The sequence below is a fragment of the Pecten maximus genome, chromosome 3 (genome assembly GCF_902652985.1).
Source record: "Pecten maximus chromosome 3, xPecMax1.1, whole genome shotgun sequence".
Taxonomy (NCBI): Eukaryota; Metazoa; Mollusca; class Bivalvia; order Pectinida; family Pectinidae; genus Pecten; species Pecten maximus.
In genome coordinates, this window is record NC_047017.1 from 41,880,464 (window position 1) to 41,904,139 (window position 23,676).

Sequence of the window (23,676 nt, forward strand, 5' to 3'; positions counted from 1 at the left end):
ATTGTTTTCTCCTTGTTCTCATTATTATCAGCTTGTTACCATTTACTCCAATACATGGGCTTAACTCATCCTTAAGTTTTCAGGGAATCACAGACGCTCCGTATATATAGTTGGCTCGTCTATTATTAGGCTAGGATTGCAACGGAGGAATTGTAGCTTATGGCGGCGGGGACAAAGTGGGATGAAATGGGACTCGGTGCTTTCACAAGTGCAGGATATGGTAAATGCAGTGACCCAGCCATGTTAATTTTACATTGTGGAGCAAATGATCTGATAGAGGTTGGGGCACTCAATTTAAGAGAGCATATCTGTATGGAAATGAGGTATTTGGCAAGGATACTTCCTTGTACTATACTGGTGTGGTCGCGGATGCTACCACGTTTAAGTTGGAGAGGTTCGGAGAATGTATCTGCTGCCAATCGTTCCCGCATCAGTGTTGATAGGGAGGTTGCTAAGCAGGTCCTTGAATGGGGGGCTGGGTGGGTGTGGCTACATTTAATACCCAGATATCCAGGGGAATAGGGTTGGTTTATTCGGAGAAGACAATGTGCACCTCAGCTCTGTAGGTAATGATATACTTCTTAATTGCATGCAGGGTACGATTGATTGTTTCCTATTTTGGAGCGACAGGATATTCCCTCAATAATTACGTTGGAGTCCTGTTTCAGAGTTCTTATGTTGGTTGACCACGGTGTTGTTAACTGCGTTCCCCACTACGTCTCCCTTACTTGTGGTGGTGGCCCATGTAAATAGTTTATTTCCTTGGGCCATGTCGCAGGACTTCGCTAACATCGGTGCAGTGAATAAGTATATATTATATTTCATTCACATATAAGTTTAAATAAATTGGCATCATATGGGATGATCATTGGATACTCAATGGTCACCAAACGCCTTTCTTGTGTAGGCCGTTATTGACGCCCTTTCTTGCCTAGGCCGTTATTGACGCCTCTTGAATTGTGGGCCGTAATTTACGCCCTTTTAAATTGGCAAAGGAATGAACACCGTGGCCATTACTATCAGTATTGTGTTTGTTGTTTTGTTTAATAATGATCTCGATAGTCAGTTGGACACCTAACATTGAAATATGGTCGAGAAAACAACACAACTGACGGGGATATGATCAAATAATGAATTAATTTAAAAACATAACGATTTCTGTTTTGTTTATTTATAAATGCAACAATAACCCATATACGTCATCAATAGAATAAAAGGTGACAACATCTCTCCAATGTCGCCAGACTCTGTCATTTTCGAAATTCAGGAGACTCTGAATATCCCGTACTCGCGGTATTTTGTCGGGGAACTAGTGAACATGTCGATATATAGGTAAAAAGATGTCAGGAAAATAAATTCGCCTTCATACGACGATTTAGAAGAATATAGAGAATTATAACACTTTACAAAACGAAATATCGTATTATATTCGTGAATGAGCAAATGTCCTTGTTAAGGTTATACACATTTTGTAACAAAACTTATTGATATCAATGTCGAAAGAATTGGATCAGATGTATGCCCAATCATAGAACGTTTGCCTAGACCTAGAAAGTGTCAGAGGTATTCACGCACTGGAAAAAACATATCTTACGGATGATGTTCGCTTAAGTTTCTGTCATTCTGTTTAAAAGGAGATGATATAACATTTAACTAAGAGACGAAACAATTCGACATCTTGTCATCATCAGTTACATTATCAAGCTGAGTTATTAAAAGTTAGTCTTTATTGGCCAATGAAGGTTTTCAGCAATATTCCTTAGGCATTAGCGGGTAAAAGATCCACATCCAGTCAGCTTCTCAATGATCCAATCCGATATAAATTCGGGAAGAAAGTTATAGACTTTAGCAAGAACCTGTAAAAGCAGCAACAAGATAATTAGGAGCTATCTTTACGTATCGATTCAAAGAAATCATGATCTTCGCGTTGCTTGACATATGATATTGACTTAGATATCTTACCGCCAGCTCGTCCACAACAGAGAAGGATCCTCCGATCACATAGCGGGCCTTTGGTGATACGTTAATGAGGGAGTCATCTATAGCGTTAATAACTGGATCTGCTGACATGGTCCGAGCCACTTTCAATCCACTCTTCTCCATTCCCTGGTAGATAGCATCAAAGTATGGACGACCGTAGGTCTGTCTGACGTCATCAGATGCTTGTTCCCACATGTAGTTTATCTCCTTCTTAAATCGTTTCATCTGGTCAAAAAATAGTTTACGATCAAAATAGCTCTAGGAAGATTCACATTCACATTTGTTAATGTGTAAAGAATTATTATATAACTATATAACAATATAAATAATAGCTGTTATAATGCAAAAACATACATTTTCGAATAAATACAGATTATGATATTGACGTGGGTTGAAAATAGACTTCTATACGTTAAAGTATCTGTGATATCGTCACCTGTTCCGGGCCATTGATTGATGTGGCTTCTGTAAACTGTCCGGGTTCTATAACCGATACGTTGACCCCAAACTTCTTCATTTCCAGTCTGAGGGAGTCACTCATTGTTTCCATCCCGTGTTTTGTTACAATGTACACCGAATCACAAGGCCATGAATATCGACCCTTTACACTTGACACGTTCACAATCCTCCCTGGAAGGTAGAAAACAAATACAAATTTCATATAAATATAAGCACATCCTCACTAATAAAATAAATATATTCAGGGGTTCATAACATACCATGTGTATCATGGTATTTGAAAGAAGCAGCCTTTGACCTTCAATCTTGACCGATGATCAGCAAAGTCGTAGTAGGTGTAGAATGTCATGCTGTGATGTAATGATGTGAATATGAACTATGTATTCAAGAGATATCTTGTCTCTACTTCTTATTTCGAGCGTGATTAATCTGGCATTTAATCCTGACCAATGTCCCCCAAAATCTTATACGTGTAGAGTTGATTACCATATAAACCTTTTATTAAGTGCTGAGAATAAATATCATATAGTAGCATTTTCCTGATAAAAATGAAGGTTACATAAATGACCATAATTGAAATGTAAGTTTTTACTCTAAGCCATTCCTTTATAGCGATCACGGTTAGATGATCACTGACCAAAGTTTAAAGCATCCAGTAATTCTGATCCTTGGAAGATGTACCTTTTGACTTCCGGATCATGGGAAGGAACGTCTTGATAACTCGGATCATGCCATACAGATTGACCTCAGCACATTTCTTGTATTGATCCACAGTCGCTAACTCGACATCACCAGGAAAATTGATTCCAGCATTGTTCACAATGGCCCATAATCCTAAATGAAATATAAAAGCAAAATGAAGTAATCACTTATACGCGAAAAAAGACAACTAATATACAGATGGGACTTGCCTCTAAGGGGAGATAATCGAGTATTTAGAATTAGAGCAGAGCAATTTCGAACAAAACATTTAGGGACCGTTGGCCAGTCTAAAACACAGAATGAGGTTAGAATAATGGATTATCTAATGTTAATGTCAATCAATCTTTATGTATGCCATACGTAGAGACATTATATTATACCTTGTCCTGTCGCATTAACATACTCCAGAGCCTTTTGAACGTCATCGTCTTTAGTGACATCCAGCTTGATCACATGAAGCCGGTCCGACTGACGTGCCTGTAACACTTTGGCCCCCGGACTCTCCTTACTGAGGACTCCGGCATATACTGTATACCCCAAGTCGTATAGTCGCTTGGCGAGTAAGTGACCGAAACCTTAACAAAGTTTATCAACCGTCATTGTGAATCCATGTTTAAAATAATAGCTATTGTGGTGAAGCAAAGCCATATATACATCAAAATTGGTGGTTAGACCTACGTAATCTATTTCTCTAAACGAAGAATTTGTCAGTGGATTTCAACATAAGTGGAATATCACCGGGATATTTGTTATATCTATCCATTTTATCAAAGGACGTATTCAGTATTTCTATATTCTTCTGTGACTTCACTTAAGTATACCATGTTGCCGTTGGCATTATTCCTGTAACGATTCGTTCGCGATTCCATCCATTTGACATGACTTGTAACTCCTAGCATCTACTTAGGTGTCACTAAAAGTAATTGGCGTTTCATCTACGATGCGTTGTATATATACACATATCACTTATCTGTCTCTTCTCTAAACATTTATTTTACAAAAAGACATGTCATTGTATAAAATCGTGTTTGTGCTATTCGTGGTTGTAACGGAATTTGTTTATTGGTGACATGCCTTACCTGCATCACAACCTGTGATGACCACGCCTTTTCGGCCGATGTCCAACTTCTTCCGGAAATTGTTTCTGGTTATTCTTAATGCAAAGTAAACCAGTGAGATGCCAAGCAAATATCTCCAGTGGATGTACACAGAATACACATTCAGTAAAATAAAACTTAAAACACACGTGTTCTCTAACGACACCATAGTGAGGTAAGGTGCGCTGATAAGTAAGTTTCCGACAACAGGTAACCTTCACAGAGGGTTTGTTGTTATCTGTTTAGACCTAGATCAATGTCCGACCTTTCCTTGTCGTCAGCTATCTAGTTGTTTTCATTTCTGAATTAGTCTAGCTTGTCAAAATCAAGTTTAAAGGATGTATAATCTCCATTTCTTATCTACAAAATGTGGATTTTGAATTTGGCATCATGAAAAAACATTGGACAGGTTTGGAAATACTTGTAAAACGTTTATTGGTACTTATCAAAGTCAACGTTACATTTTGATAGAAACAGTAATCTTTTTTTGTGTTGTAAAAACTTGATTCGTAATAGATTGGCTTCACTTTCACATATTTAGTCTTCTCTGTACAAGATACTATGGGAAACTAAAGAACATTTTGTCGCTTCAACTTCATACATGTTGCGTTTGTCACTCACTAAAAAAAATTAATCAATTGTAACATGAAAACATTTAGATTTAAATGACACAAACAGTAACATGTTGATATTTGCATTGTTGTTAGGCATTTCGCCACGATACATGAAGTTTATAAACAATTTATATAGCTTGTCAAAATCAGGTTTAAAGGATGTATAATCTCCATTTCTTATCTACAAAATGTGGATTTTGAATTTGGCATCATGAAAAAACATTGGACAGGTTTGGAAATACTTGTAAAAGTTTTATTGTTTATCAAAGTCAACGTTACATTTTGATAGAAACACAAATCTTTTTTTAAGTTGTAAAAACTTTATCCGTACTATATTGGCTTTACTTTCACATATTTAGTCTTCTCTGTACGAGATACTACGAGAAACTAAAACAATATTTTGTCGCTTAAACTGCATATATGTTACGTTTGTCACTATCGGTGATAATCAAAACAATTAGAAATTAACGTGTCATCTTTCCTCATATTCCACTTAATTATTTAAGGCCAATTTATATCTTCCATACTTTTCCATTTCTGTACTGGACAACAATCTGTATGGCTAGAGTGTTACGCAAGTTCTATCTTGTACACTTTCCTAGATTAGATTGATGACAAGATCAAAGGGAAAGTTATTTTCCTACTGAACTTGTCTTCCAGCCGTTGCTTATCCCTCTAACAGTAGAATGTTATGATGCCTGCAGTCAAACCTACCACTCTGTCACACAGCTAGCGGGGGATGATGCCTGTTGGGTTAAACGTTCTGACGTTGTAAACTGAGGTACGTTGTTTTTGTTACCCTGGCGGCTATGTAATGGCAGCTACAGAGCGCTTGTGTTGATTGTTGAACTTGTAAACGGCATTAAATAAAGGTTCATTCTCATTTTGTTTCGATGTGTAAGCGCGGAACTATTGTAGATTTTATAGTGTTTCCTCACAAGCACACTGCCGAAGACCAAGCAGGATATCATACCCAGTCACATTATGCTGATAACGGAAGAACCAGTCGCCGCTTTCCAGAAATGTTCAGTTTTACAGGCTTTGGTATGTCTCGGTCCAGGAACAGAACATTCTTCCTCACAAGGGCGAACGCTCCACTATGCGCATCAAACGATCTTTAATGCGGTCAGTTGAGACAAGCAATATTGATGACAATATGGAAAAAATAGACCGTATAAATATAGCTTATTGGTGAATCTGCAACTTATGGGTCACTGGATCATAGATTTGGGTTAACACACAAGTATGAACGCTGTTCTTTTTTTTTAATTTTTTATTTCTGCTTCATTCCTGCGTTAGTTTTATCGATTCTAAAATGTACGAACATTTCACTCTGTCTGTCGATTATGATATAACAAGGTCCGCGCGAACATTTGTGGATCGATTTTGTTAGATCTATATAGAGTTTCTACAAATTAAATATCCAATATTTTTGCTGTGACAAGTTGACGTATACGATTTCCCCTAGAAAATATATGCCTTTGTAGACCTAGAAAGTGTCAGAGGTATTCACACACAAGAAAAACATATCTTGCGGATGATGTTCGAGTAATTTGCTGTCATTCTGATTAAAATGAGATGATTTAACAGTTAAATAAGAGATGAAACAATTCGAAATCTTGTTATGATCAGTTACATTATCAAGCTGAGTTATTACATTTAAGTCTTTATTTGCCAATGAAGGTTTTCAGCAATATTCCTTAGGCATTAGCTGATAAAACATCCACATCCAGTCAACTTCTCAATAATCCAATCCGATATAAATTCGGGTAGAAAGTTATAGACTTTAGCAAGAACCTGTAAAAAAATGACAGGTAAATTAGAGCTATTTTTACGTTTCGATTCGAGGAAATCATGATCATTACGTTGCTTGACATATGATATTGGCTTAGATATCTTACCGCCAGCTCGTCCACAACAGAGAAGGATCCCCCGATCACATAGCGGGCCTTTGGTGTTACACTAATGAGTGAATCCTCTATAGCGTTAATGACTGGATCTGCTGACAACCTTCGATCATTAATTGTCTCCATTCCCTTGTAGATAGCATCAAAGTATGGACGTCCATAGGTCTGTCTGACATCCTCAGATGCTTGTTCCCACATGTAGTCTATCTCTTTCTTAAAACGCTTCATCTGGTTTTAAATATTATATATAAATAAAATAAATATTTTTACAATCAAAATAACACAAGAAATGATGCATGTTTCATTTGCCAATGTGCCAGAACGTATAACATAACTATCTCAATTATATAGCTGTTATATATTTATAATGTATAAGATTTGATATACTCTGTACAAAACATACCTGCAGCAATTCAGTTTGTTATAAATACATATTATGGTATTGAGTTAAAAACTGCCGTCTATACATTACATCACAGTATCAGTGATATCGTCACCTGTTCCGGGCCATTAATCGATGTGGCTTCTCCATACTGTCCGGGTTCTATAACGGAGACATTGACCTCAAACTTCTTCATTTCAAGTCGGAGGGAGTCACTCATGGTCTCTACCCCGTGCTTGCTAACAATGTACACCGAGTCACCGGGCCAAGAATAGCGACCCTTCACACTTGATACGTTTACAATCCTACCTCCTGGAAGCCACAAAACAAACGCAAATGGAAGTGTTGTATAGTAGATTTTTTCGATGATCACGGACATTACACGTCCTAGCCATCAAAAGCCAATAATGTTATATTTGAAGCATCTATCTTTTACTTTATTATTAGACTGAACAGGTGACATATTTGGTTTTGCTTTCTGGCTTTCTGATCCCTGAAAGGTATACCTTTTGACTTCCGGATCATGGGAAGGAACGTCTTGATAACTCGGATCATGCCATACAGGTTAACCTCAGCACATTTCCTGTATTGGTCCACAGTCGCTAACTCGACGTCACCAGGAAAATCTATCCCAGCATTGTTGACAATAGCCCATAATCCTGATTAAAATATGGCAGTAAAATACACATATCCGTATATTTTGACCAGTGACCTTCTTGTCTTTTTGGAGGTAGGGGTGGGTTGGGGTGAGGTTGGAATGATGGCATTTTCCCTACAGGTAACACAGGACCATGACCATACCAATTAGGTTTGTTTTTAACTACGTAGTGTCAACTCCTTAAAAAGTTACCATCTGGACCTTTCTTTCCTGTTTACCATTGCTTCTAGTTTCGTACCAATGCTTTACATTGAATATCCTTATTGTTATGATGTCAACAATGAATTGTTAAAATTATGAATTAAATGAAATATATCAAAAATGGATCTTATCTGTAACTGTGAGCTCAAGTCTAAATACAAACCCAAATAGTTGTAGTTCCCACTAAGAGTTGCAAATTCAGCATCACAAGCTTGTGTGTAAAAATAACGTTCAGAGGTTAACTAACTCTTTCTACCATTGTTATTAATGAGAAAAAATATGCCATGTAAAATGATTCATGTGATAATACATTGAATTTCTATTCCTAATGAAGTTTAAAACATAGTACTCCATAGTGAAACAAGATTTTATAAACACTGTCTTTGATGCTTAATTGTGTCACGGTGGATAGGTATTTGCCTCGACAAGAGAGAGAAGAGGGAGAGAATGAATTAACAATTCCGGGAAAATTGCTCAGGCCGATTTTAAGAAAATATAACCGAATATAAGACACATTCCCTAGCAGAGATTAACATTGTTTTAGTTTCTTGACATAAGCAATCCATAGAGTCAGGGAATGATGAAATATCATTTGTCAGAAATACATGCTAAAGCTCAAGGTAGAAATACCTATTGAGGGGATATTAATTTACTCATTATACTTTATCGACCCCGTTGTCTAGTGTAACACGTATGTATATTTTAATAATCAATAATTGAATTATATGCATATTATCTAATTTTCAATAAACGGAATTAAGTAAGACATTAGGATAATTTTTTTGACAATGTTAAATAATCGTCATACATTACATATAGAGACAGTACATCATCCCTTGTTCAGTCGCATGAACTTACTCTAGACCATGTTTGTGGTAAGGATATTGTATTATACCTTGTCCAGTCGCATTAACGTACTCCAGAGCCTTTTTGACGTCGTCATCTTGAGTGACATCAAGCTTGATCACATGAAGCCTGCCCGACCGACGTGCCTGTAAAACTTTGGCCCCCGGACTCTCCTTACTGAAGACCCCGGCATACACTGTATACCCTCTGTCATCTAGTCGCTTGGCGAGTAAGTGACCGAAACCTTAACAAGGTAAAATATTCATCATTATTGTTAATATACACGAGAAATTGTTTTGGTGTGTATCGAAATTATACTTTGTATCGTGATTGGTCGGTAGAACAATATGGTCTTCTACTCCCAATGTCACCCCGACAGATGTGAGGTCTCTTTTTAGCTAAAATGAGTCTTGAATTAGTTATACAATGTTGACATTGGTAGTGGTCGTGTGCCGTCCATATTAATGGGATTACATCCAACTGGCATGACCTAATATCTACTATCTATCTGTGTATTCATTTCTTTTGGAGTAATGGATTACTGCATTATGCTGTTAAATGTAAGCTTTCATATTGATTCAATCAGGTAATACACTCCGACGATTAACAATCTTACTCTAACGCAAGTCTAGAAACTTGATCATGCCATCCATCTAACTAAATAAATTACGTAATATTTCGACAACATGAAAAATTAAAAATAATGAATAAATAAAAGAACTCCGATATTGTAAATAGAAAAACTATTATGGAAAGGGTAGGATTATCTATTGGAGCAGGCACCTAACTTCGCTCGCACAATCCCTCTCTCGTCCTTCCTTACTCCAACAATGTTAGAGGTTTTACACGGCGAGATACCTTTGACAGGCGCCGTGTAACCTCTAACTGCCCATAGCTGATTTTCCCGATGCTGACGATGAAATTTTCAAAGTTCGTATATTGAAAAAAATATAGCGTGTCAACTTACATTTAAATGATCAACGGGGTCCAATATATATTTCTTTCCATAATCCAATGATTAAATGAGAATAATTTCGTAACAAACACAAATTATGAAGTTTTCTTCTTCCGAAGCGGAGCAGAGCTTAAGCAGACAATACTGCCGGTAGTGATAGTAGAAATACCACGTGATTTGCCGGTTGATACAAAAATGGATTACAACCAATCTCCTACAAGCGGAATACAACAAAGTCCGTATCATTTCGTTCCGTTTGAAATAATCAAAACTATTTTGTATCAACCTTTAGACAGCCATTTTTTAAAACGACTAGAAAAGTGCTACAACGACATGGGAATGTATTTTGTGTGTTCTACACGGTATTATACTATATATTTGTGTCTGTGACATACATATGGGATATATATTGCATACATGATACGTAGACATCGTTGTTATGACCTGTCAACCACTTAAGTGTTTTTTTCAAGCATATTTCGTTGCGCCCAGATTTCGGGCGGAAACTGCATCAAAGAATTAGTGCTTCAGAAATAAGAGGTCGCAGTCGGCAAAATAATATCCGATAGAAAAAGAACCGCCAGCGGCCTCTTATGTTATAGGAGTAGTCCTTCCTTAGATGATCCGTGCTATTCGTAGTTCGGTGACATGCCTTACCTGTATCACAACCTGTGATGACAACGCCTTTTCGGCCGATGTCCAACTTCTGCCTGAAATTGTTCCTGGTCAGTCTCAATACAATGTAGACCAGCGAGATGACCAGTAAATATCTCAAGTAAATATACAGAAAATACACATTCAGTAAAATTAAACACAAAACACACGTGCACTCTAACGACAGCATAGTGGAGTAAGGGACGCTGATAAGGAAGACTGAGACAACTGATAACATTCACTGAGGGCATTTTTTTCACCTTAAACACCTATACCTATGTTAGTGTGACAGATATGTTCAACAATATAAATCAAAATGATTTGTGAGCAATGTTTTGCGTTTATTTCTGATTTAGGTCAATGCTTAGAGAAATGTCCGACCCTTCCTTGTCGTCAGTAATCAAACATTGCTGCGGACTTAATTTCTGAATCGTAAGGTTGTTGATGTCAGGTTCTTTGTCTCCGTACCTTTTTATATGAATCTCCATTTCTCATTCGAAATTAGCTTTCTGAATACATTGGTTATCGAAACAGATTTCATATTTTGTCTTCCGTAAGACTAGTATCGCTATTAAGACACATCACGTACTTGGTGGTAATCTGTGGCAATAACAGCTATTAAACATTAGCGTCTCATCTCTACTTATATACCACAAAACTCGTTTAAGCCGATTTATGGATATCCACAAATACGCTGTTTTAATGCAGTTTAAGGTCCATTCTATTTATCGATGTATAAAAAGTATAAAGTCCCTTCCTAGTCTGTACTCTGCCAATATTTTCTGTTGTGGATATTTCTCCAGTCATTAGACATGTAAAGTTCTTTCTACTGTAATCAAACGCTGTCATCAGACAGACATGTTTCTTTCGTGACCCAGTGAGACCTTACGTTATCCTATACATTCCCAGACAGGTCGACACGAGACAAGGTGATAAGGTCATCACACTGCACTTTGTTTCCTGTTTTTTTTCGGTATTCGTTGTCACCAATATCTTGACGATAGAATGTGGTGATGTGTGAGGTGAAGCCTGGGCTGCAGATCACTCATATTAGATAAGCCGGGTATGGAAACCCATACTACCTCACCTAGAACATGGCGAGTCACACAAGTACCGGGAGAGGTTGTCTATTTGGTAAGAGGTTTCCTCAAAGTGTGCACGTTGGTGTTCTGATGAGGGTTATCCTCTAACACATTATCTACAACACTAGTTCCCTTTGTTACCTAGCGCTGTACACATTATCTACAACACTAGTTCCCTTTGTTACCTAGCGCTGTACACATTATCTACAACACTAGTTCCCTTTGTTACCTAGCGCTGTACACATTATCTACAACACTAGTTCCCTTTGTTACCTAGCGCTGTACACATTATCTACAACACTAGTTCCCTTTGTTACCTAGCGCTGTACACATTATCTACAACACTAGTTCGCTTTGTTACCTAGCGCTGTACACATTATCTACAACACTAGTTCGCTTTGTTACCTAGCGCTGTACACATTATCTACAACACTAGTTCGCTTTGTTACCTAGCGCTGTACACATTATCTACAACACTAGTTCCCTTTGTTACCTAGCGCTGTACACATTATCTACAACACTAGTTCCCTTCTAACACATTATCTACAACACTAGTTCCCTTCTAACACATTATCTACAACACTAGTTCCCTTCTAACACATTATCTACAACACTAGTTCCCTTCTAACACATTATCTACAACACTAGTTCCCTTCTAACACATTATCTACAACACTAGTTCCCTTCTAACACATTATCTACAACACTAGTTCGCTTTGTTACTTAGCGCTGTACAACTTTGTGAACATGAAAACTAAGTTAGATTAAGATTATTTTTCCTTTCTTCTTGAGGACGTGATAATCTGTATATTGCTCTTTATCTATGTGCCTTACTCTGCCATTCCTAACATCTGTTCTTATGTAAGTTGTGTACACAATAAAAAAGCACAATTATAATTGGAAGTCGTATTCAAGTTCATGCATCTAAAAAATTAGAAAAATAATGTTTTTTGAATCTATATTTTATTTTCAAATGCTTGTTTGGGACTGTATACTTCAAGTTTTGTAGAGTAAATAATATCAGTAGGAGCGAATTAAAACAGCCATATACGGACATAAGGTCTTGCATGCGTTCCACGGGTCAGGTGATACTGGGTATAACGGTCATGCTGAAAATATAACATCTATCATATTTTCTTGCGTGAGCAAGATCTTATTGTTCCGGAAAGGATGAGTACCCGGTCATCTTGTCAACGACGATATCTCCGAGCCAGCTAGGTAGGTAACCATAGACTCGCGCCAGGATCTACAAAAATACAAAAACAATGCAATGAAACATCACCAATTTATTGCAATATTTTTACAAAGACAAACATATTATCATCATCGTGACATTATTAAATCCTTATTATCATTGTAACCACAATCATCATCACGTTCATTCAGACTTTAACACACCAACATATACATATAAGCTGTATACGTTTTCAGGTGCTGTGGAACAGTCACACATAGCTATCAATACCGACTTCACCGAGGACAAATTATGTCCCGTATTTCTAAGATGAATCCCGATGAGTTCAGGACTCTGGTTGCCGTCTGGTTTGTACAAGGGGAGGTAACTTGTACAAATTGTAGTTGATGCGACATTGGAAAGTCGCCTACTCTTAGGTTGATGAAAATGGCCCTCACCACTCGAACATTGTTTTTCGTTTCGAATTTTTCCAATTGGCAATTATCTAAAATGAAAGTAGAATATTGCTGATCGGTTCTGGATTTCCGAGAAAAATGCCTACAGAAATGGCCACTGTGGTTGAAGTTATTATTAGGTAAACCTAGCTTGTCTCCGCAACGGATGATTCCGATAGCAATAAAGAGTAAACATCGTTTAATCAGTCGATAGTGGAACGCTTGTACAATTTATATAACATTAACGTGTGATTAAACAAATCACCGGAACAGATAAGAATAAGATCATCATCATCACCATCACCATCATCATCATCATCATCATCATCTCTATACCTCCCAGAGCAGATCACAGGTGGTTACGTTTTATTTACTAATATGTCTTGGCTTACAGCGTAAACGTCAAGGCGATACCCTGGTACCAGGTATCTGATGTTTGGGTGTTCAGTGACGATGGCGTCCTCCAGTGCGTCAGTAAGTGGGGCCATAGATAACGTCCCTTGGTTTCCGTTTGTTCCTTTCAGATTTCGATAGACGTAGTTTCGTCCATATGTCTTCTTAACACTCTCCGAGGCGTGTTCCCACATGTAATCCGTCTCCCTCCGGATCCTCTCCATCTAAAACAATGGTGTAAATTGTTTTCTTTATTCAATTTACGTGTTTCATCCGTAAAGAGAATTGGAACTTTTTTGTTATAAGTTGTTGTTATCAAATATCACAATAGAGATGAAACTGAAAGTATCTATACAAAATATTTATTTTATTATAAAACCAAAATCACATCATATGTAACCTACATTTTAATTAATTAAAACGAAGGTAAATGGCCTTTCCTTTCTCCATCTTGACTTTGTTTATACGTGTATCCTACACTTTCTGATTTTGACACCTGTGGTACCTGTAGATATGCTCTCTCGTTGTGTTTGCCACTTGTCAAACACGTATGCATTTTAAAATATTGAAACTACTGCCAATTGTTCCCCTCCAACATTCTTTAGGTAACCTTTATTGTCATGACATCAACTGCAATACAGTATGTTCCGGGACATTGATTGACCTTCAGCCAAGTTTAGATACAGTCAAACTTACCGTGTCTTAATAGAATGTATATGTCTTGAACTGAAAACAAAAATCTGTTCAACGATAATATTAATCCATCATTACCATGTCTGGACTCCAAATCGATGTGGCATCCACAAAGTTTCCTGGTTCGACAATCACCACCTTCACTCCAAACTTCTTCATCTCCATCCTGAGCGAGTCACTCATGGTCTCTAATCCATGTTTAGTGACATGATACAAAGACTCACTTGGCCAGGAAAAACGCCCTCTGACACTCGAAACGTTTACAATCCTTCCTAATATAAAGATATATTTATATTTGTATGTAAAATCGTATCAAAGATACATTAATGGACCAAGAATGGACAAGACAAAGAAAAACCACAAAGAGAGAGAGAGACAGAGCATACATACCATACACCCATTTATAATATACTCGTTCAATAAAGATGCCGAAAGCAAAAACTTACGGCTATTTACTCTAGATCGTAAGATGAATGACAAATGTTACGGATGAATGGCAGAAAACTGATCTTCAATAAATGTGGTGAAGAGATCAGACAGTATATGGAATACATGACTTACCTTTAGACGCTATGGACAGTGACAGTATAGGAATGCATGACTAACTTTTATATACTGTGGGTAGTAAAGGTAGTAAAGGTATATGGAATACATGACTAACCTCTAGACATTGTAGACAGTGACAGTATATGGAATGCATTACTGGCCTTACGGCACTATGGACAGTGAAAGTATATGGAATACATGACTTACCTTTAGACACTATGGACAGTGACAGTATATGGAATACATGACTTACCTTTAGACACTATGGACAGTGACAGTATATGGAATACACGACTTACCTTTAGACACTATGGACAGTGAAAGTATATGGTATACATGACTTACCTTTAGACACTATGGGCAGTGACAGTATATGGTATACATGACTTACCTTAAGACACTATGGACAGTGACAGTATATGGAATACATGACTTACCTTTAGACACTATGGACAGTGAAAGTATATGGTATACATGACTTACCTTTAGACACTGTGGACAGTGAAGGTACATGTATATGGAATACACGACTTACCTTTAGATTCGCGGATGAGCGGCAGGAATGCCCGAATTACCCGTATCGGACCGTACAGGTTGACATCGGCACATTTCTGGTATTGTTCTATTGTCGCTAATTCTACATCTCCTGGCATATTGATCCCAGCATTATTTATCACCGCCCACAGATCTGGACAAACATATAACATTTCATTAAATCAAATATTAAAATTGATTTATAATTAAATCTGTAAGGTATGTATTGCAAATAGTCAATATCAATTTAAAAGCGAGATATTTCGAGCTTCTTGCATTGAAAATTAAATTTTGTAACTGGTTAGCAAAATGTGGTCGAAAGACTATATCCGTTTTGAAAATAATTACTTCTGGTAAGTATTAATAGAAAAAAATGAGTAGGGTCTGATATTTTTTCTTTTAATACTAACCAGAAACAGACGCCTGTGGTCTAACCCGATGCTTCTGTGATACCCTTGTGACATGGTATGGTCATTTAGTCGGTATCATTCATAGTACAATGTATAGATTTGGGTTTTTTTTTTGCACTGGAAGAACTATCTTTTTAACACGATTGCTAAACATCTAAAAGAGTCGAGTTGTTAAAATTTGATTTGGTGGCAAATGTCATGATGTAGAAGACACTGTTAAAATGTGTTGATCTTATATATTGATCCGTTTTGAAGATATTGACAAATATATTCACTGCCTCTATATAACGTACGTGAATGTCTTACAATTCCAGTACATACAAAAACTAGGTCACGCCGTAGTAGATAGTCTAATCTGTGCCGCGTACCTACACGTTACACATGTGGCGTACCCTATGGTATCTTGTATTACCTCCTCTATTCGTCACATACTCCAATGCTGTGTTTACGTCCTCTTCCTTCGTGACATCCAGTTTGATGACATGTAGGTTGTATGAATGACGAGAACGTAGGGCCTCGGCTCCGTTGCTGTTTTCATTCAAAACCCCTGCATACACAATAAATCCTTTGTCGTCTAAGCGCTGGGCGATGTGGTTTCCGAATCCTAGTTAAAGATATATATCTACACGTTCTCAAGAAAAGAAAAAGTGAAGAAAAAATGTAAATAAATGCTATCAGTAACTTGATTGTCTGGTAGACATCACTTGTCGTGAGTATACGTGTACTTACAGGAAGGATATCGTACTGTACCTGTGTCACAACCCGTTATTAGAATCGCTTTCCCATCGACGGTCAGTCTGTGTTTCACTTTGGTCAGTCGATAACCTATGTACAGTAAGACTAGCCCTAACGACCACTTCCAATAAACAAGAACGACGTAAATATTTAACAGACAAACCCCTACAAACAACAGGAATTCTGCATGGTAGATCTCCATCGTAGCCCTAGCTATTACACACATACACGAAGGCACCACCTTACTGAGCTACAAGTAGTGTGTTGGAGTTAGTGGCACGGTGCAGCACCAGTCCGTTATCGAATTACCCTTCATAGTAATATACATCAGATTTAACTCAAATACATATTTATCGAAATGGAAAAGAAACTCTAAAGCATTTCACAGGCAATATAAAATAGCACGTCAAATTAATATTAAGTCTTGTACGAAGAGTGATAACTCCCACAGTAATGCTGCAATCTGTAATAAATAAAATCCATTTCAGGCCGAAAACATCTATTTAAGTTTTTAGTAGGTAATATGGTCTCATCTATATGGTATGATATTAACTGTCTGAATCAAATTTTCGGTCCGGGAACTATAAATCCAGACAGCCAATATGAAGCGATATTATCTGCCTAAAAACCTTAAAAACATAATAGTATATTAATTCATTTTGAGCCTCAAACTTTTTTTGGAACATTTTGACTGGAGTAATACATTTGTGTACAACCCCTTAAAATATGCCAATACACTGTACACATTGAATCAAATACCGAAGATAAACTCTAGCTAATGAACAGGTGCTGGTTTCATTTCATAGATAATCTTTGCGGATCGGGACCGATTTTCAAAGAATTATTTTCCCTTCCAAAAGGAAACGTTTAGGCTTATCATCGTCAGTCCAAAATACTGACACTTTGAATGACCAGAGGTAAAATCACTACAGTAGTTTGTAGTCTGTTTCTTTCATCAATATATTCATGACAGTCTATTAATAAGTGTTTCACGATGTCATCGTATGACAAGAAATCCAAATTTTCGACACATGTTCTGCAGACAAAGGCACAGCATGTACAATGTGTACATTGTATGTATATTTCCGAAATGAGTTCGATATAACCGTCTTAACACGCGCCCCTCTTAAGTTCAGAAGTTTTTTTATTTTGAATTAGTCACTATATTTCCGGGCGATTTTGGTGGGGAAATATCATTGTTTTATGAAACGGCCAAGAAAATCTTCAAGACTGTTTTTATAAATTGTAGTAATCAGTGTATGAAAAATGTTCGTACATTCTGATAATCCGAAAATGAGAAATAGCCCTATTTAATTATCAAATAAATGTTTATCTTTTTTGGCTCTATCGGTCAAACATAGTCTCCCAAAGAACCAAAATGTTTACTTATTTATGAAATGTGAGAGCCGACATATCCCAAGAGTTTCAATAGTATGCTGTCTGACTGTGAATTTCTATCAAATCCTTTCAGGATTCGACAGCATCTCCGCTCCGTTACCTCAATTCTAACCATCAAGGTTGACGACTATCTCACTGCTCACCTCGGTTCATATCAATATCCGATTATCAATATGTTTTTGCATTTGATCCATTTAAAAAAAAATCATTATGTTTGTGTACCTTTTAAAACTGATTTAAACATTTTAATCTACGTTTCACAGAAGTTTACATTTTATATTGTTTAAATGCATGTACAAGGTACGTAAAATAATATCCCAGCTCGATGCCGACTAAACCTGTTTCTGGTTACATATACGTTAAACAGGAGTCGTACTAACGATGATAAAACGAAATGAATGAGCGGTCCTAGCGGAGAGATGAATTAAATAACTCAAGTAGATAATCCAGTCAATATATTTCATCCGTAAGTAGAAAAAAACAACAACAAAAAAACAAGATACACTTTAACCTTACAAACCATTCTAAAAATTGCCTTTGGTATTTTTTCTCCCAATAACCACATTATGCCTTCCTTTTAAAACAAGAAAGTATTTCGTAGCGACACATATCATGTAGTCACAAATAATCTAAGATAAATCATAAGTAATGAATACACTCGTAGTCGTGACCTTATTCAGGGCAGTGTTGACTGGAGCACAAGGACACAACACAGTGCCATCGACGGGTCTCGAACTAGCGATCCTGTATCTCCACCCCAGCGTCCTTCAACTAGACGTATAGACTACCGTAGGGCAGTGTGTCAAGACTGTTATTTTGTGATTGAGAGCGTGTTGAGTGTTTAAACGATAAACGGAAACTTGACCGGGTCATAAAGTTACCGATATGGCCGAGCTGTAAGGTCAGCGGCCTTGAAAAGTCAGAATGAAATACTCATCGATTGTATGCCAAGTACAGTCTGATCACAAGCTACTCGACCATCACCGACAATCATTGACCATCCATGGGTCGGAAGGGCACTAGTCTTCCTTATTTGACCGTACTCGATGTTAACACTGACCAGTTATACAATTCCTCTGTGGACCTTAGCATTAAGGTGACTGGGGACTAGCTACCAAACTACCATATATATTCCTTAAACGGGTGCGACTCAGTCTTTAATATCCATACAAAACCAAAGACAATGGTTCGTTATATGTTGGATTTAGTCTGTATACATTATGTAAATACATAACAGGCTTAATTACATATGAGTTACGTGGAGACACAATCAATCTGGTCAGTAGACATCAGAACTAACACTGTTCACGTTTTTTTTAAATGGAAGACAAACTACTTTCAAAACTAATCTGCCACTAAAACACCTCAATTTTTCCGGTGTTATGTGAATTTGAAAGGCGTGTGAGGCTTTCACGAAGCATTGCATGTTAAAAGAATAAATTAGAATGCTAATTGTATGTTTTTATTCTTCATAATAAGTTGACTGATCTTGCTAGATTGAATATCTTTTACCTGTAGACTTAATAGGCTAATGGTGTAACGGGCTGGACCATATTTGCCATCTAAGCATCTAACCTACATGTATGCTCTTTTTTATGCTATTTACAAGATTATATTAAACGAGGTATTCCTTTGTGGAAGGGTGTTCAATGGAAATGGCAACCTTTGTGGTAGGGTGTTCAATGGAAATAGCAACCTATGTGGTAGGGTGTTCAATGAAATAGCAACCTGTATGGTAGGGTGTTCCATGGAAATAACTACCTTTGTGGTAGGGTGTTCAATGGAAATAGCAACCTATGTGGTAGCGTGTTCAATGGAAATAGCAACTTTTGTGGTAGGGTGTTCAATGGAAATAGCTACATTGTACCTTTGTGGTAGGATGTTCAATGCAAAAACATACCATTGCGGTAGGGTGTTCAATGGAAAACGCTACCTTTACAGTCGGATGTTGAATTGAAAAGGAAATATCTGCGGTAGAATGTTGAATGGAGATACTAAACTTTGCGGTCGGATATTGAATGGAAATAACAACTATTTGTGGTAGAAGTATTGAAAGGAAAAAACAACCTTTGCGGAAGGGATGTTAAAGGAGAATACCAACAATGGCGATGGGAGGTTAACAACCTTAGAGTTGGGGTGTTGAATGGAAAAACAACCTTTGCGGTAGGGGTGTTATATGGAAATAATTTAATTTTGTATGAAACACGCATTTTCATTGGCTGAAATAATTTTGTTATACCTCCATAACAAAATTTTTGACGTTGCGAAATGTAACGTCATTTTTGATTGGCTGATGACATTGCGTAATAATTTATCACAGAAAAGAGTTCGCCAAAGAAAGTGAAATATCTTGGTGTGTATAAGACGAAATTAAATTATAAGAATTAACATAAATTATTTTTTCTGTTATACAGTCATAACAGAAAAAACTGGAATGTACTCAAAATAAACCGCGAAGCGGTTTATGAAGAGAGTACACTCCAGTTTTTTATGTAACAGAAAAAATAATTTATGTTAATCCTTAAATAACAACATTTGTGATAGAAAATGTTAACTCTAAAGAACCTTAGAGTTCGGGTGTTGAATGGAAATAGCGATGGAGAACTAAGGCCCTACGTTCTCTTAGTTAACAGAACCTAGTGGTGAAGACTTTATCACACAATCGGAATATGTGACATCATACTAGGAACTAAAAACACTGTTATTGGCGAAGATAATGGCATTCTACTTTGGTAGTCTAATACGGATTTGTAACTCCTGTGGACAATGTTCCAAACGAGATCGTGATGGAAGCGTATATTCTCGAGATATGATATAATGTATCAGTGATAAGAGAACACATCCCGCTATTTGAAACTGTAAACACAACAAAGGCTACGCTATCTGATAATGTAAAACCGGCAAAGGTCAATTGAAAGGCATGGCACATGCTTTATTGACATATGTCATCCAATAACTGGGTCGCTTTATTGGCATGTAACATTCCCAACCCCGGTCGCGGGGTCCATCAAACTGAATACCAAAAGTTCATGTAAATGGTGTTACTTATTTTGTGTAATCTCTTTATCATCAACTTCTGCAATGTCCGATTAACTAATGTTGATATTAACGCTTACATTACACTGATACAACGCTAACAGTCCACTACCGTAACACTAACATTATACTGAGGTAACACTAACATTACAGTAACGTAATACTAACATTACACTGACGTAACACTAACATTACACTGACGTAACACTAACATTACACTGATGTAACACTAACATTACACTGACGTAACACTAACATTACACTGACGTAACACTAACATTACACTGACGTAACACTAACATTACACTGACGTAACACTAACATTACACTGACGTAACACTAACATTACACTGACGTAACACTAACATTACACTGATATAACACTGACATTACACTGATGTAACACTAACATTACACTGATGTAACACTAACATTACACTGACGTAACACTAACATTACACTGACGTAACACTAACATTACACTGATATAACACTAACATTACACTGACGTAACACTAACATTACACTGCGACTGTAACACTAACATTATACTGAGGTTAACACGAACATTCACTAGACGTAACACTACAATAACTGGACGTAACACACTGATCACTGACGTAACACTAACATTACACTGACGTAACACTAACATTACACTACTGTAACACTAACATTCCACTACCGTAACACTAACATTACACTGATACAACGCTAACATTCCACTACCGTAACACTAACATTACACTGATACAACGCTAACATTACAGTAACGTAACACTAACATTACACTGACGTAACACTAACATTACAGTAACGTAACACTAACATTATACTGAGGTAACACTAACATTACCCTGACGTAACAATAACATTACACTGACGTAACACTAACATTACACTGAGGTGGCACTAACATTACACTGACGTAACACTAACATTACACTGACATAAAACTAACATTATACTGAGGTAATGCTAACATTAAACTGACGTAACACTAACATTATACTGACGTAATACTAACATTACACTGACGTAACACTAACATTACACTGCCGTAACACTAACATTACAGTAACGTAACACTAACATTACACTGACGTAACACTAACATTACAGTAACGTAATACTAACATTACAGTAACGTAATACTAACATTACAGTAACGTAATACTAACATTACACTGACGTAACACTAACATTACACTGATGTAACACTAACATTACACTGACGTAACACTAACATTACACTGACGTAACACTAACATTACACTGACGTAACACTAACATTACACTGACGTAACACTAACATTACACTGACGTAACACTAACATTACACTGACGTAACACTAACATTATACTGAGGTAACACTAACATTACAGTAACGTAATACTAACATTACACTGACGTAATACTAACATTACACTGACGTAACACTAACATTACACTGACGTAACACTAACATTATACTGACGTAACACTAACATTACACTGACGTAACACTAACATTACACTGACGTAAAACTAACATTACACTGACGTAACAAACATTACACTGATGTCACAATAGCATTACACTGATGTCAAAATAACATTACACTGATATCACACTAACATTACACTGATGTAACACTAACATTACACTGATCTCACACTAACATTACACTGATCTCACACTAACATTACACTGATAGCCGCTTATAGTTTCCAGTAATCACGATTTATAACCACTTACAGTTTTAAGTAAATATCACGATTGATTGCTACTTACATTTTAAAGTAAACATCACGATTGATGTCTACTTACAGTTTTAAGTAAACATCACGATTAATTCCTACTTACAGTTTTAAGTAAACATCATGATTAATTCCTACCTACAGTTTTCAGTAAACATCACGATTGATGTCTACTTACAGTTTTAAGTAAACATGACGATTGATGTCTACTTACAGTTTTAAGTAAACATCACGATTAATTCCTACTTACAGTTTTAAGTAAACATCACGATTGATTCCTACTTACAGTTTTAAGTAAACACCACGATTGATGTCTACTTACAGTTTTAAGTAAACATCACGATTGATTCCTACTTACAGTTTTAAGTAAACATCACCATTGATTCCTACTTACAGTTATAAGTAAACATCACGATTGATTCCTACTTACAGTTTTAAGTAAACATCACGATTGATGTCGTTTACAGTTTTAAGTAAACATCACGATTGATGTCTACTTACAGTTTTAAGTAAACATCACGATTGATTCCTACTTACAGTTTTAAGTAAACATCACGATTGATGTCGTTTACAGTTTTAAGTAAACATCACGATTGATGTCTACTTACAGTTTTAAGTAAACATCACCATTGATTCCTACTTACAGTTTTAAGTAAACATCACGATTGATTCCTACTTACAGTTTTAAGTAAACATCACCATTGATTCCTACTTACAGTTATAAGTAAACATCACGATTGATTCCTACTTACAGTTTTAAGTAACACCACGATTGATGTCTACCTACAGTTTTAAGTAAACATCACGATTGATGCCTTTTTACAGTTTTAAGTAAACATCACGATTGATGTCTACTTACAGTTTTAAGTAAACATCACGATTGATGCCTACTTACAGTTTTAAGTAAACATCACGAATGATGTCTACTTACAGTTTTAAGTAAACATCACGATTGATGCCTACTTACAGTTTTAAGTAAACATCACGATTGATGACTACTTACAGTTTTAAGTAAACATCACGA

At 36.6% G+C, this 23,676-nt stretch overlaps 3 protein-coding genes across 4 annotated transcripts; all 3 read right to left on the minus strand.

The window, feature by feature from the left end:
- Positions 1 to 1,151: 1,151 nt before the first annotated feature.
- On the minus strand, positions 1,152 to 4,431 carry LOC117324218 (D-beta-hydroxybutyrate dehydrogenase, mitochondrial-like). The gene is made up of 6 exons (XM_033879965.1): positions 4,221 to 4,431; positions 3,522 to 3,716; positions 3,121 to 3,273; positions 2,417 to 2,610; positions 1,963 to 2,205; positions 1,152 to 1,856 (listed from the first exon to the last, which is right to left on the minus strand). Exons 1-6 carry the CDS (start codon positions 4,405 to 4,407, stop codon positions 1,767 to 1,769), a joined length of 1,062 nt encoding a protein of 353 aa, XP_033735856.1. The 5' UTR covers positions 4,408 to 4,431; the 3' UTR covers positions 1,152 to 1,766.
- A 1,715-nt stretch (positions 4,432 to 6,146) lies between these two features.
- LOC117324219 (D-beta-hydroxybutyrate dehydrogenase, mitochondrial-like) lies at positions 6,147 to 10,698 on the minus strand. The gene is made up of 6 exons (XM_033879966.1): positions 10,459 to 10,698; positions 8,896 to 9,090; positions 7,648 to 7,800; positions 7,257 to 7,453; positions 6,754 to 6,987; positions 6,147 to 6,649 (listed from the first exon to the last, which is right to left on the minus strand). Exons 1-6 carry the CDS (start codon positions 10,691 to 10,693, stop codon positions 6,560 to 6,562), a joined length of 1,104 nt encoding a protein of 367 aa, XP_033735857.1. The 5' UTR covers positions 10,694 to 10,698; the 3' UTR covers positions 6,147 to 6,559.
- Positions 10,699 to 12,489: 1,791 nt separating this feature from the next.
- On the minus strand, positions 12,490 to 16,734 carry LOC117324220 (D-beta-hydroxybutyrate dehydrogenase, mitochondrial-like). Of its 2 annotated transcripts, none has more exons than XM_033879967.1 (6): positions 16,493 to 16,729; positions 16,155 to 16,346; positions 15,334 to 15,486; positions 14,331 to 14,524; positions 13,559 to 13,783; positions 12,490 to 12,783 (listed from the first exon to the last, which is right to left on the minus strand). In XM_033879967.1, exons 1-6 carry the CDS (start codon positions 16,701 to 16,703, stop codon positions 12,691 to 12,693), a joined length of 1,068 nt encoding a protein of 355 aa, XP_033735858.1. In that variant the 5' UTR covers positions 16,704 to 16,729; the 3' UTR covers positions 12,490 to 12,690. The 2 variants fall into 2 exon arrangements, with proteins under 2 accessions (XP_033735858.1, XP_033735859.1); XM_033879968.1 differs by lacking the exon at positions 12,490 to 12,783 and adding an exon at positions 12,808 to 13,216 and having other exon boundaries at positions 16,493 to 16,734.
- Positions 16,735 to 23,676: the final 6,942 nt, after the last annotated feature.